Source organism: Triplophysa rosa, linkage group LG19 (assembly GCF_024868665.1).
Source record: "Triplophysa rosa linkage group LG19, Trosa_1v2, whole genome shotgun sequence".
NCBI lineage: Eukaryota > Metazoa > Chordata > Actinopteri > Cypriniformes > Nemacheilidae > Triplophysa > Triplophysa rosa.
In genome coordinates, this window is record NC_079908.1 from 9,121,414 (window position 1) to 9,136,690 (window position 15,277).

Genomic DNA, 15,277 nt, shown 5'->3' on the forward strand with positions numbered 1-15,277 from the left:
GCTTTCCCGTGGAATTGGGTTACTTTGTAACTGTTGCTCCGGTTTGTTTTATCCACACAGGTTAGGAGTGGAAAGAATTTGTTATATAGCTGTCAATCTTAATATGATTTTATTTATGAACGTTAAGTTCTGTTATTTGGACTAGGGACGTTAGGCTCGTGATGAAAGATTTGGTTTCACAGATCTGGCAACCCTGCCAAGCCTGTCCATTAACACTCAAGAGCAAGCTGACTGTGTATGATCATGAAAACATATTTATTGTTGTTGTGAAAACTCAAACATTATATTTCCTACACTAACACATGACGACAATGAAAGGGTATCCATTTTTTCGGGCATTAAAATGCCACGGCCATTCCAAATTTTGTGGATGTGGTATTCTAGCAAACTGCGAGTGACGTCAGTGGACCGTTCCAAGATGGCGGACGCGTCTATGTGCCTGGAGCGCTTGAATGAGGCATCTAGATATTGATATCTATGGTTCCCAGAATGAAACAAAAATGATCATTTTACCTTAACACAAACCTATAAATAGTACATTTAAAAATAATTTGAGGTTTTGAAATGGTCTCTTAATTTTTTTCAGCAGCTGTATATGCATATGACAAATAGTTTTACATTTATTTGTATTACCTGTGTCTCAGATCTTTATTCCTTTAGGAAGCAAAGGATAGAAAAGAAAACAAAAACGCATTCATAAAAAGACTCCTATTCTATTTAAATAAAAACAAACCCTTTTAAAATGTACCTGATCTAATTTATCAGTGCCTGCTGATCTTATATAAAACGTTATAATAATCTAATAATTGTTTCAAAATAGAGCTTAATAAAAAACTGTGTTCAGAAAAAAACATCTTTTTGTCTACCTACACAACTAAATCTGCGAGGGCGAGGAAAAAACTAAATAATAATATTTCAATCCTAACGGATTAAATCAACTCCCACCTTACATTGTTTCATCTGAATATTCTGTTTCACCCAGAAATACAGAAATGAAATCAGATGCACATTTGATGTAAGCAAGCAGTCAGCTCTACCTGAGCTCCAGTACAGCTGTCGTATTGAGGGACGGATAGACCCTCCTCACAAAGTTAAGGTCACCCACATACAGGTTGCCTTCTCCGTCACAGGCAAGGGCTATCGGTGCCAGCAGCTTGTTGCCCTCGGCCATCCCACTGCAGCTTGGGCAGGAGATGCTACGCCTCCGCCCGTTACCCATGATGCTATTAATGATGGGGGGCTGCTGCTGGGACAGGAAGACGTTCTCCCCACTGCCCTTGTGTAGAATACCTACGTGAAATAAATCAAACAACGTCACCAACTGCAAGTGACTGAACTGAATTTCATATACGGCATGTTTCTAATGATCTTTACAGCCACAAATGTACGGCAATCATTTCTAGACTATGACATATTTATTGCATTTCATGATCAACTGCCTGAAACCGGCAGTCATTAAAGACCTCATAATCATCAATAATGACCAGAAAAAAAATCATTGGGTTTTCAAACACATGCAATTTTCCTTAATGTACTGAAGAAATTATGAGCAATGACAAATGGGTATAAAACCGGGCGATATTAGGAAGCGTGAGTTTTGATTTTACAGTCTACTGGCGTGCCCTCTGTCCTCATTTAACTTCAGGCTTCAATCACAACAAAGTTCTTCTTTACGTGGATCCTGCTTCCCTATCTCCGAAGCATGGGAAATAAGTCTTCGGAACTTTGCTGTAGTAAAAGCTTAAGGATAAACAGGTGTGAACACATTTCACAGAGCAGGAGAATGGATGTTTTATTTTCTGAAAAGCTTCTGCCTCATTCTTCCATTTGTGCTATTTTATTTGATATGCGTCAGTCGTGTCTTTAAACGTTGCATATTAGGATGCTAAGTGACATGAAGACATTAATAGTTTACTTTAAAAAATACGCCTCAAGTCCATTGTGTTCTGTACTTGATATTTAATGCAAAAATGAGTCATTTGTGTTTTAAACAACATATTTTGTGGTTGATCATAGCTGTCACGTTCGACTGCTTGCTACCACGATTATCAATTTATGTTCAAATGTCTGTTTTAGGAACATACCGCTGCGGACGTTCAGCATGTGGTGTTTGTCTAAAGACCAGCCGCCCAGATTTGACGGGTTGAGCTCGTACCCCTGCAGCACAGCCGTTCTCTTTTCCCACAGGACCTGACTGGGACACGTCTCGTACTCGTATCCCACCGACACTGTAAAGAGAAAGTGACAAATAAAGAGATTGAGGGGAAAAAAAGGAATCAACGTTAAGAAGGAAAGAGTAAATGACGGAGAGGGAAGACACTTGGAGGAAAGCAAAGCTGTGCTATCTTAATTAAACACTCTATCACGGAGCGGGGACATAACAATTCATTAGCCCACAGGAGGAACTTTACGCCGCCGGGCCGCAGACCGTAATAGATGAGAGACAGACAGTCTCATTAAACTCTGAAACTATCTGTGTTTTGCAGCTGAAATTAAGAGAAAGCACTGGAGAAAATACAATAGCCTTGACAAGAAACGCGATAACAAGGAGGCACTCGAAACATACCTAACTGGCTCTTCTGCTGCTTCATGTTCCACATACCTAAAGCCTCGGTGATGCCGTAGACCTTCTGCCTGTAGGCATCAGTCTTGTCCCAGATGTAGGTGTATGCCAGGTTAGGGGAGGCATGGAACCACTTCTGGAGGAGATGACCCTCCACGGCCACCATAAGATGAACTTTGGCCAGGCTGAGAGGCACGATCGCCGGGGTCATGATGACTCTGAGAAGAGAGAGGTAGCCTGAGGTCCTGGAGCTCAGATAGCACAGTATCAGACTGGTGCCGGGAATCTCCATCTGCTCGTGAAGGACCTGCAATGAGAGTTAGAAATAATGTGGGTTAGTGTCTTGTCTCTAGTATTATAGCGCTTGACTTCCATTGTATGGACACAAAACCACAGCCATTTCTCAAAATATCTTCTTTTGTGTCATATACAGGTTTTGAATGACATGAGGGTGAATAAGTGATGACAGAAATGTAATTTTTGAACGAACTAGTCCTATGTCACGTCTAATTTTCACAACCCATTTTCCATTCAGTATGGCATGTAACCTTTTTAAGGTCCACAGAAAAGCTAATATAATAAGAAAACCTTCGTGAGAAGACATTGGAGCAGCACCTGACTCTCTGGGAGAATGTGTCTCTCTGAAGGGTCGGAGCTGAAGAAGGAGGACAGTGGAGAGGGCAGTACGATGGGATCCGGCCTTACGAAACCACTCAGATCACAGCTGGCCATGATTTTCTCTTCCGTCTGGAGCATCACAGTGTCCATGGCATAAAAACGGTTCCAGGGTAGCCACGCCGTGCGCTCCTGACTTCGGAACGGAGCGCGCTCGAAACGCAGAGTCAGAGAGCCTCCGCCATTGGCTACCAGATCAAATCTGAAAAGAACCAACACGCAAAATAAAAGTCAGCGTGTGTACCTATAAAAAAGATTTCTTAAATTGATAGTTCACCCTCGAAAATGAATGTTCTGTCATCATTTACTCACCCTCTTGTCATTTCAAACCTGTATGAGTTTCGTTTTTTTTTCAGGAGACAAAAGAAGATATTTTGAAGAATTTGGTAACCGAAACGTGACGGCAACAATTCACTTCTATCGTATGGACACAAAACCAATGCAAGTCAATGAGTAACGGTAGACAACATTTTTCAAAATATCTTATTTTGTGTTCTGCGACAAAAGAAAGTCATACAGGTTTGAAATGACATAAGGCTGAGTAAATGATGACAGAATTTTCATTTCGGGTGAACTATCACTTAGGCCGGCCCAAGCCTTTATGGGGCCCTAAGCAGAATTTTATTTGGGGGTCCCCCTGTGCCCCCAATACAATCGACTATTGTCAATGTTTGATTATTTTCATGCACACTTTAAAGCTTCCACACCCAATTATATTAGTTGTAGCTGTGTTTGGTATGTAGGAATGTCACAAAAACACATAAACCTTGCATTACAAGTGTATTGTGATTGTCAAAACATTTGATAATTTCATTACTTCCAATTTTAGGTGAACTGTCCCTTTACATTTTGAGCACAGACCATACAAAGGTTGTGGAATTTATTGTTCAATGCATTTAACTATTTGCAAAGATTTAAATGCAAAAATATTTTTTAGTTTATTTTAACCACAAGCTATAAGCACCCTTTGAAAGCCACACAGCCCATGAGGATGATTTAAGCTTTTTCACATTTTTTTATTTAGTGTATTTACTTGATAACCCTTAAATTAATTTACAATATGCACAATATTATTCTTAACCTTATCCCAAATAAAACGCTGAATTGACAGATAATTATAAATTATATGAATCATATATGACAGTAGCTCCGTCTTCTTTGATTTGATTGGTCACTGCTTGCCTCTGTAACCAGTAACTCCCGCCTCCTTTCATTTGTTTTGTCAGTAATTTCCCAAATTTTGACACACACCCCAGAAAAAATAGTGGGTTCACCCTACGTGAGAAAAAAGATGTGTGTCATGAATATATTAAAAAAAGCTGTCATTTCACATGCTTTTGGGGGCCCCCTAGTGGCGGCGGGGCCCTAAGCAGCCGCTTAGTTCACTTAAAGGGATGGCCGGCTCTGGTTACATGTAAAGAAGTTGGAATGATTAGAAGTTGACACCTACGTGCCGTCTTGTCGGGTCATGGTGTAACCATAGTGAGGATACTTCACAAAGGTAACGTTGACGCCCACCAGAGGAGTCCCGTCTGACGTTAAAACCTGACCTCGAATCAGTGATGCCAGGCTTTACACACACACACACACAAGGAACATTAGACCACACAATTATGAAAAACAATACAAAATAATTTGTACAAATGAATGAATGTGATACCTGGCATTGAAAGGGTTGATTCCTGGAATGACGTGAGTGCTGTCTTTACCCACGAGCATCTTAATTCTGTCATAGAACGAGGGCACTTTCTCGACCTCTGATTGGCTCTGTTGAATGACCTGGAGTGGGTCACGTGATCCACGGCACAGAGGATTGGCCAAACATGAGCTCTGTGTACAGCAGTCCGGATCCATGCAGTCCACCAGTCCATCTGTGTGAAAAGAACATTACAAAATAGCTCTGTTGTATGCAATAAATCTAATATCCAATGCTAGTACTTTCAAAAATAATTTATCACACTGCAGGAGACATTTATACGGTTGAAACAGTTCAACTTCTCGGTTTGCGGATTCACAAATCTGGTCACCCTAGATTTCTCTCAGCGGTTTCGAAGGACCAGATGGTTTAAGAAGACTTCTGAAGTCTCTCGGTTTGCCTGCCATCTTATTCTCAAAGCGTGTACTTCTGATGAACCCTTCTCAGTTCTCAAACTCTTGAGCTGCTTTGATGTCAAGAGAGAGAGAGAGAGAGAGAGAGAGAGAGAGAGAGAGAGAGTCAAATAATACGTTAAAGCTCAAATGCTTTCTTATCATTATGGCAATGAAAATGAACATGTGTGTTATCTCTGTTGTTGTAATGATGTCATCACATAAAAGTGACAGACAGATCTTTGAATCCTATGATGCTCTAGTTTATCTCTCTTCCCCGATTTCACTTTTTGAGAACTTACATCAAAGTCACGGAGGGCATCGCTCACACCCCTGAGAGCTTCCCTTCCTGTTTCATCTCTCTCCTCTCATTCGCTACATTTCTCTCAGTGCACTGTACATATTCACCCTTTTAACCCTTTTCCCTAAATGGGTCTTTCCTGATCCGGAACAAACACACAACAAGAGTCTGTAGCCAGAGAGGTTCGCTTCATGTTGTTTTGACTTGTGCTCTCTGATCTCTGCGGCTTCTATGAAGTAAAGGGCAAACAAAAGGGAGAGGAAAGAGGAAGAAACAGCGTGAAATCGTGCATGTTTGGAAAACGGGTTCCTTTGTACTGCATCTGTTTGGGTCTCGAATGGACTCTTGAAGATCGAATTAAGTGCAAAACACATGGACGAGAGTAGTTCTTTCAGGTATCTGAAAGTTGTCCAGAATATTTGATATACAAATAAACAGGAAAAACCAGTAAAAAAAATGTTAATTTAACGTTAAAATAACTAACCAAAAAGAAACATTTTCTTCTCAAAACCCTCCATCTGCCTGTTACGTATTAGTTCTGTGAAGACGCTCAGCACGTGGGACTGACTGAACCCTGGAGAGGGGTGGATACATCCACTTCTGATATAATCAATCTGTCCTGGGACAGCTTCACATCCCTCAACTCTTCAGACGCATCACCTTTCCATACAGATGACTTCAGCAGCTCAATCCATCTGTTCAGAATGTGCTTCTCATAAATTGCCACGAAAAGGCAATTTTATATACATTCACCGCAGATCTCATATAGAAAGCTCTTTTCTTCTCGAGTGGATAAGCAATGTAAAATGGCTGCTATTGAAGAAGAAAGATTAAAGATTCTGATTCATGTCACATGTTTCTTTCTATGTAAAAACAGAGGAACAAAGACAGAAAGCAGCAAAGAACACATTTTATAGAAACCATGGAGGATCAATGCGTATTTGTGTATGATAGTGTGCTACACAGACACGTGACTAACCAGTTCTACTTTAGCAACTGTTATCATATTTTAGTAGTGTGGACCACTTATGTTTGGATAGTTTTAAGTAGAATTTGACAGAAATCATCTAAAACGTTGATGAAACATTCTTTCTGGGGCACTTTGTAACCAGAGGGAATACATGTGAACTATAGGCTATGGATTAAATTATGCATCAGCTCTTATTCCCAAATAAACATGCCAACATGCAAGGACAACCTACATTTGCTCCCGATGTAATTTCACGTAATGCTAATTTATTTGATTTAGGCCAAGGGTAACAAAACACGCCAGAAGTTCACAGTACTATAGTGAGTTGGTTGTAGAGACCTTAAAAACAGTTCATCTAAATTGTTATCATGATTGAATAAGTCTACATTTTTTTGCCGCCTGACATTTGCATCAACTTGTAACTAACTGTGTTATTCTGTGTGATTACTTCTTTAATGGAAAGAAGAATGAAAATGCTTAGCACACCGCATTTCAGACCATCTAAGAATAATATCAATTCAATTTGATTTACTGAAAATGCTGTTCCCAGAAATCACCAATTCAGTCCAACAGGATTTTCTGTAACGTATGTTAAAAGGCCATCTTGGCCTTCTAGGCCATCTTGTGCATCCCCTTCTGCCCCCTGGTTATCTGATGTTCTCCGCGAGCATCGCGCCACGCTCAGGTCTGCTGAGAGAAAGTGCCGCAAATCTAAAGAACCCACTGACCTCGGTCTCTATCAGTCTCTCCTCTCTTCTTTCTCTGCTGATGTCTCCTTGCGAAAACTCAGTACTACCATGCTAAAATCAACAACTCGCCTGACTCTCGTACTCTCTTTAAAACCTTCTCTGCTCTTCTTTGCCCGCCTTCCCTCTCACCTGCATCGGACTTAACAGCTGATGATTTTGCATCTTTCTTCATAAATGTCAGTTCTCTGCGCCGCCGCCTCTTGGTCACGCCCAAACCCCCGACACATGCTCGCTCCCCTCTTTCTCCCTCCTATCTGAAGATGATGTTTCCAAGGTCATGTCTTCTAACCACCCAACAACCTGCCCGCTAGATCCCATCCCCACTCATCTCTTCCAGGCCATCTCTCCATTGGTTGTTCCCACTCTGACCCACATTATCAACTCGTCTCTCACCACTGGTACATTTCCTGCAGTCTTCAAAGAAGCCCGTATTACCCCACTACTGAAGAAACCCACTCTTAATCCTGCACTGTTAGATAACTACAGACCGGTATCTCTACTCCCTTTCATCGCTAAAACTCTTGAGCGTGTTGTATGTAACCAGCTCTCCTCCTTTCTCACGCAGAACAACCTCCTGGACAGCAACCAGTCAGGTTTCAAGAGCGGTCATTCCACTGAGACTGCGCTGCTCTCTGTCATTGAAGCCCTGAGACTGGCAAGAGCTGCCTCGAACTCATCTGTACTCATCCTACTGGCCTCATCTATCTGCCGCCTTTGACACCGTTAACCACCACAACCTCCTGTCGACCCTCAAGGCTATGGGCGTCTCCGGAATGGTGCTACAATGGTTCAGGTCTTACCTCTCAGAATCAGAATCAGAATCAGAAGAGCTTTATTGCCAAGTGTGCTTGCACACACAAGGAATTTTCTTTGGTGTTGGAAGCTTCTAGTACAGACATTTAACACAATGACAATACAATATAATACGATTTACAGTCTAAAAGATTCTAAATTGTGCATATATAAAAATAAAGACTATTTTACAGAAAATGGGGGATAATAACATATAAGAGACATTGTACTGGGTAGTATATAGTAGAATAAACATATTAACAGATTGTATGTACACTTGTGCAAATGGATAATTTAGTAAGTAGAGGTAGTGTTATATACATGTATACATAAGATGTAGATATAATAAGGCACTATAGTGCACACTATAGGAGTAGTGGAAGTGGAATATTGCTCTTAAGGAGCAGTTATCTGTTTAGGAGGGAGATTGCCTGGGGGAAGAAGCTGCTTCTGTGTCTGGAAGTCCTGGTGTTTGGTGCTCTAAAGCGCCGGCCAGAGGGCAGCAGATCAAAGAGTTTGTGTGCTGGGTGTGTGGAGTCAATGATGATTTTTCTTGCCCTGTTTTTCACTCTGGAATCGTACAGGTCCTGAAGTGTGGGCAGAGGAGCACCAATAATTTTCTCAGCACTACGAACTGTCCGTTGTAGTCTTCGTAGGTCTGATTTGGTGGCCGAGCCATACCAAACAGTAATTGAAGTGCACAGAACAGATTCGATGACCACTGAGTAGAACTGGGTCAGTAGCTCCTGTGGTAGGTTGAACTTCCTCAATTGACGGAGGAAGTATAACCTCTGCTGGGCCTTCTTTACAATGGAGTCTATGTGGGACTCCCACTTCAGGTCCTGAGAGATGGTGGAGCCCAGGAACCTGAATGACTCCACAGTATCCACAGTGCTGTCCAGGATGGTGAGGGGAGGAAGTGATGGAGGGTTCCTTCTGAAATCCACTATCATCTCCACTGTCTTGAATGCATTCAGCTCTAGGTTGTTTTGACTACACCAGGCAGCCAGCTGAGCAACCTCCTTTCTGTAGGCAGATTCATCACCGTCTTGAATAAGGCCAATGACTGTGGTGTCATCTGCAAACTTCAGGAGTTTGACAGAAGGGTCTGTAGAGGTGCATTCGTTTGTGTAGAGTGAATATAGCAGTGGAGAAAGAACACATCCTTGAGGAGCTCCGGTGCTGATGGTACATGTGCTGGATTTAAATTTTCCCAACCTCACTAGCTGCTGCCTGTTCGACAGGAAGTTAATAATCCACTGACAGGTAGAGGTTGGCACAGAGAGCTGGGTAAGCTTGGGCAGGAGGAGGTCTGGGATTATGGTGTTGAAGGCCGAGCTGAAGTCTACAAACAGGATCCTGACGTAAGTCCTCAGGTAGGTCATTTAGAGTATCCTGGAGAAGTGAGGTCTCTGAGTCCCATCCTCTCAATACAGGGGTGCTTCAGGGCTCAGTGCTTGGGCCGTTGCTCTTTTCTGTATACATGACATCCCTTGGCTCTGTCATTCGGAAACATGGGTTTTCCTATCACTGCTATGCGGATGATACACAATTCCACCTGTCATTTCAGCCTGATGATACGACTGTTTCTGCACACATTTCAGCATGCCTGAGCGACATTTCGCTCTGGGTGAAGGACCATCACCTGCAGCTGAACCTTGCTAAAACAGAACTGCTTGTAATCCCCTCTGACCCTAAGATCCATCACAACTTCTCCATTAAACTGGGCTCATCAACCATCACATCTTCCTGGGAGTGGTGATCGATGATCAGCTAAACTTCACAGATCAGGTTGCCAGCACCACTCGGTCCTGTAGATTCATGCTCTACAATATCAGGAAAATTAGACCTTTCCTATCCAAGCATGCTACGCCGGTCCTAGTCCAGGCTCTTGTTCTGTCCAGACTGGACTATTGCAATGCGATACTAGCTGGACTTCCTGCTTGCACAACAAAACCTCTACAGAGGATCCAGAATGCAGCTGCAAGAGTGGTCTTCAATGAACCAAAGTGAGCACACGTCACCCCTCTCTTCATTAAGTTACATTGGCTCCCTATAGTCGCTCGCATCAAATTCAAAAATCTGCTCCAGGTCTACAAGACCACCAATGGTTTGGCACCCCCTTATCTTCATTCACTAATGCAGACTTATGTACCCGCCAGATCCTTACGATCCTCTGCAAACGAACGACGTCTTGTGGTGCCATCCCAAAAAGGTAAAAATTCGCTCTCACGAACCTTCTCTGGATCGGTTCCACATTTGTGGAATGATCTGCCTGCTGCTACAAGATCAGCAGATTCTGTGGCCATCTTTAAGAATCGGCTGAAAACACATCTCTTCTGTCAGCACCTGACCGATCCTTTCTGACTTCTATATCTTTTCTACTCTATCTACATATATATATATATATATATATTAGGGGTGGAGCCGAACCCGAATACGGTATTCGGAAAGGCACAAATAGCGTGTTTTTTACTAATACTTATTTCGAACAAATACTTAAAAAATATTTGTATTCGGGAACAAGAAAAACTTTATATCAAAAAGCTGCGTTTTCTCATGAGACCGCAGTGCATGCCCGCATGAGTGAGTGAGTGACATTCAGGAGTCGGGGGGGGAGGGAGGGGGGAAGGGGTTAAAGAGAGGTGACTGACACAGGCTGCTCCACACACAGCAACAGAGAAGGCTCGCTGAGCGAAAAAAGACTTCACTGCAGCATCACTATTTTGTTTGAATAAGATTTTTGTACCTTAAATGGGTTCCGGAGGCAGTTTTATAACTTTCGGGAAGCGGAGTTTGATCGGGAAGATATTCATTACGCTGCATTATTGACGTCTGCAGTCGGGTGCTCTCATGTTCGCTCTGTTTACGTACACTATAATGTAAATTAGAAGGTGTAACGCAAAAAATGGATTTTACCCTATTTTGAATTTACTCGAATACAAATACAAATACTTCCCCCTACAAAAATACAAATACAGATACAAATACCGGCTGCTTTGCAACACCTAACGTAATAAAATATATAAATATAATACTATAATATATATAAATATATATATATATATATATAAACTTAGCTCTGTACACTGTAGTAGGCTTTGTGAGTGTTTTACTGCACTTATGCTTTTTGCACTACTGCACTTGTACCCGACATACAAGTTGGGTAAACAATGGAAGCAATTGGGTCAACATTAGGAATGTTGACCCAATTGCTTCCATTGTTTACCCAACTTGTATGTCGCTTTGGATAAAAGTGTCTGCTAAATGACTAAATGTAAATGTAAAACCAAGAACAATAACCAATGGTCTGAGAAAAAAGAAAGTGGATGTAACATTAAAAGAAGTGTTTTTGGACAAGACATATATACCAGCAGAGAAAAATACAAAACAGTTACATATGGGAAAAACACTGCCACTTTAAAATATATGGTTTGGACCAGAGCCGTTGAGCATTCAATTCTTCCAACGGACATCTATGTGAGTGTCGTAACTCTGCTTTTCAACGGCTCTGGTTTGGACTATTGGAGCTAAGATGAGAAATATGATAAAATAGTTTTTCAAATCTTGAGACGTAAACAACACTGATGCAACACTCATCTAAAAGAATGTCCTGTTTCAGTTTTTTAACACCGTTTGAACAAAATACAACCAACAGAAACTTAATAACCTAAGCAAAATGTTAGACGAATATCCTTGCGCATCTGGCCTAAGGTTAACTTCCGGTCTGTGTTTGTTTTTCGGTCAGGATAGTGGCTAATAATATAACTATTTCTATTTTATTACATTTATATTAATCTAAATTTATATAAATATTGTAGTGTACAATTACTGTTATTAAATAAACAGTTTGTCTAATTTGATTCTATATTCATTTGATTTAATAAACAATTTATGAATGGGTCGTGTAACTTTGTCGCATTTAAGTTTAGCCAAGTAACGGTTCTTCTACTGGTAACCCAAAATAATACTGGCTAGACGTACTTTTAACTCGCTAGCTAATGTAATTTACTTGTTATTTCTTTTGATTGATATCAGAAATAATCTACAGGGACATTGGCCACAAAAGCAGTAACGTTTGTTTACTGTATGTTGCCGACAAAATTGCCTATAAAAAAAAACTGAAAGTGCTTAGGACCATTGTTTACATCTTGTGAAGTGGTCTATAAATCTTGACTTCCTCCTTACCTCCTTCATTGTCTTTGTTGTCGTTGCAGGAGGTCTCCATGGCAACGTTGCATCCCGGGCCTCTCCAACCAGTGTGACATTCACAGTGCCAGCTGTTCTGCCCCATGATGCATTGCCCATTCCCATTGCACAGCCCAGGACACCCATCTGAGAGAGAAAGAAATCCATTGTGTGATTATAGGACTCGACCAGGAGAAATTATAACTCGCATGTTACGATACACACGGCACTCACAGAGCAATGAATATTAACAAAAGATTTCTGACAGTGGAGGACCTGTGCTCATCAACACTGATACAAGCATACTAACACACAAACAAAACAAGAGCAACATCCATTAGTATTCTTCCTACAGCTGGACTCTAGAGCTGCAAAATCATTTCATATTCTTATGGCTGCGGATCACACGCTAAAGACCATGTCCTCTGCTCTGAATGCCATCATAAAACAATGACAACACATACAAATATGCGCAAATGTGTTTATTGATATGCAATGTGGAACACATCAAACTAAACCAAAAAAAAGGGCAGTCAAAAGTCTTTGAGAAGCACTGGAGTAACTTAAAGCAGTTTAAGGGGCGATCACATAGAATGCCCTTTTCATGTTCGAAAACACGAGGCGCGCTGCACAGCTCTTTTGGTTGACTCGACGAAAAGTGCAGCGCGCAGCGGTTTTTTTATGTTGCTAGGTAACCACTGAAACAGCTGCCCTGTCAGTCAAGGATTATAGCGCGAGCGCTCTAATTGCTGTTAACTGTCATATTATCAGAAGCAGAGGGCGCTTACTCTGACCTTGCTCCAGGGTCAGCCAACACAAGTTTCTCCTTCATCATTGCAGTCTCCGAACATTTTAAGCAACTGTAAAGTTCAGTCACCACGTCGGAAGGTCCACCTCTCCTTTCATTCGATTGGACAATAGGAAAAAGGCGCATGACGTCAAACGCTTTTCTGCTCAGAGTTGAGTTTTTTTTCAACTTCACGTGCTCAGAGCGCTCCGCCAAAAACGCGAGGCGCAGCAGCACTTTCTATGTGATCGGCCTCTATGAGTGTGTGTGTGTTTACCGATGGTGCAGTGTTCTCCATTCCAGCCCTGCTCACACTGACACTTTCCGTCTCTGCAGGTTCCGTGTTTCACACACTGTGGGCTACACAGTCTCTGGTCACAGCTTGTGCCTGTCCAGCCCTCCTCACAGTGGCAAACACCTCCAACACACACGCCATGACTGCCACAATCTGATGAACATACCTCTGAAGAGAGAAAGACAAAGTGAGAATGTTGCTTTTACTAATTTCATTTTACCCTTTATAACCGTTTTGCTTATTTCTAGTTGTTTTAATGTAGTAAATGTATTTTAAGAGTTAAATTTGTAAAAATAGATAACTCCATCTCTGTTTTTTATTGTGCATTTCAAGCAATATCGATCAAACAGCAGGTGAGTTGTTTTGATTAAGTATAAAAAAAATACAGCAAATTGACACAATAAAAACACGATTTATGAACATTTACATTGTTATTTTAATTACTCACTATTAATATTCCATTATCATGTTAATCAATGCCTAAAATGTAAAAGCTTTAGAATTATGTTTGTATTTTACGGCAATAAAAATGACTGTACTGTACATATCAGGGTCGACAAATCTGTCGCTTTCCTGTGGAACTGGTCTACATTTAATCTCTCGCCGTGGGTTGTCTTTTAATCTGCAGATTAAACGTGAAAGGATTTCGTTCATCGGCGGACATTCTTAGTTATTATTCATGAAAACAAACTATACAGTGATTTTCAAGAAGAAATTGTGTGTAATGCATAACAGTGTCTGTAAAATACGTATTTTAGGTATACTGTAGGAAGGGCATATTTTATGTTTTTGTATATGGGCTGGTGATTCTGAGCTTTTTATTTATAGTTTTGTTGTCCATTGTGCTGGTTTTGCTACACATATCTGGCAACCCTGGAAATAATGTATTACAATAGATTAGAGCAAATGAGATGATGGAAGTAAAAGTGGACAGCTAAAACACACCCGTCGAGCAGTCGGGGCCCATCCAGTTGGGGTCACAGTTGCAGAGGCCCGTGTCTGGGCTGTAGGTTCCGTGGCCGTTGCACTGATCTGGGCACTGGGCTCTGGACACGTCACACAAAAGTCCTGACCAACCCAGCTTACAGTGACACTGACCGGACACGCAGCTGCCGTGTCCAGAACACGTAGGGTCAATGCAATCCACTGGAAAGATAGCGAACAAGACAAAGAGAAATAATAAATAAAAAAACTTTACATTCAAGACTTTCCGACTTCTCATCTTTCATCTCTCCTAAACTCACCTCAGGGAAAAGAGAAACCTCTTTCAGAAACTCGTACGAACATGTGCTCAGAGACTCCATTTCTGCACAACTTCTTACAAGTCCGATCAATAAACTGGATTTTATTAGGTTAATAAAGTTTATTATGCATGTACCGGCATGCTTTTATAGGCTCCAGCGCAGGGATTTGAAAACTGAGATTCTCAGAAAAGGCTTTTCTGAAAGTGCTGAGTCCTAGAACGTCTGTAAGTGTGTGATGTGTTTTACAATTTAATAATGCCGAATTATGATTTTCTCAAAATTTTCCCAGGTCACTGTCAACCTTCATTATACATAAAACAGGGCATTCTACTAAAATCAAACAGAAATTCATACAGGTTTGGAACAACATGTTTATTCAGTCAAGTGTGCTTTGTTATTGATGCTGAAGACACGCTCCGTACCTTCCTCACAGGATTCGCCGCGGTAACCTGCTTCACAAGCACAGCTGCCCTGGGTGCAGGTCCCGCGACCGCCGCAGCTGGGGTCGATGCACTGCCCCTGCGGTACGTCACACTCCAGCCCCTTCCAGCCGCTGTAGCACATGCACAGACCCTTGCTGTACTGTCCGTTCCCGCTGCACAGCACGGGACACGCCACTGCAGAC

General features: G+C 41.6%; 1 protein-coding gene across 1 annotated transcript in view; it reads right to left on the reverse strand.

The window, feature by feature from the left end:
• The window catches only part of tenm2b (teneurin transmembrane protein 2b), a 217,769-nt gene that overhangs the window by 8,744 nt on the left and 193,748 nt on the right, over positions 1 to 15,277 (reverse strand). Inside the window, exons 11-21 of the mRNA XM_057360479.1 lie at positions 15,075 to 15,269; positions 14,354 to 14,554; positions 13,391 to 13,576; positions 12,327 to 12,473; positions 4,899 to 5,109; positions 4,689 to 4,808; positions 3,179 to 3,440; positions 2,603 to 2,870; positions 2,085 to 2,228; positions 1,038 to 1,290; positions 634 to 654 (exon numbers count right to left, since the gene is read on the reverse strand). Of these exons, the coding sequence (XP_057216462.1) occupies positions 634 to 654; positions 1,038 to 1,290; positions 2,085 to 2,228; positions 2,603 to 2,870; positions 3,179 to 3,440; positions 4,689 to 4,808; positions 4,899 to 5,109; positions 12,327 to 12,473; positions 13,391 to 13,576; positions 14,354 to 14,554; positions 15,075 to 15,269 (2,008 nt within the window). The remainder of the gene's footprint in view (positions 1 to 633; positions 655 to 1,037; positions 1,291 to 2,084; positions 2,229 to 2,602; positions 2,871 to 3,178; positions 3,441 to 4,688; positions 4,809 to 4,898; positions 5,110 to 12,326; positions 12,474 to 13,390; positions 13,577 to 14,353; positions 14,555 to 15,074; positions 15,270 to 15,277) is intronic.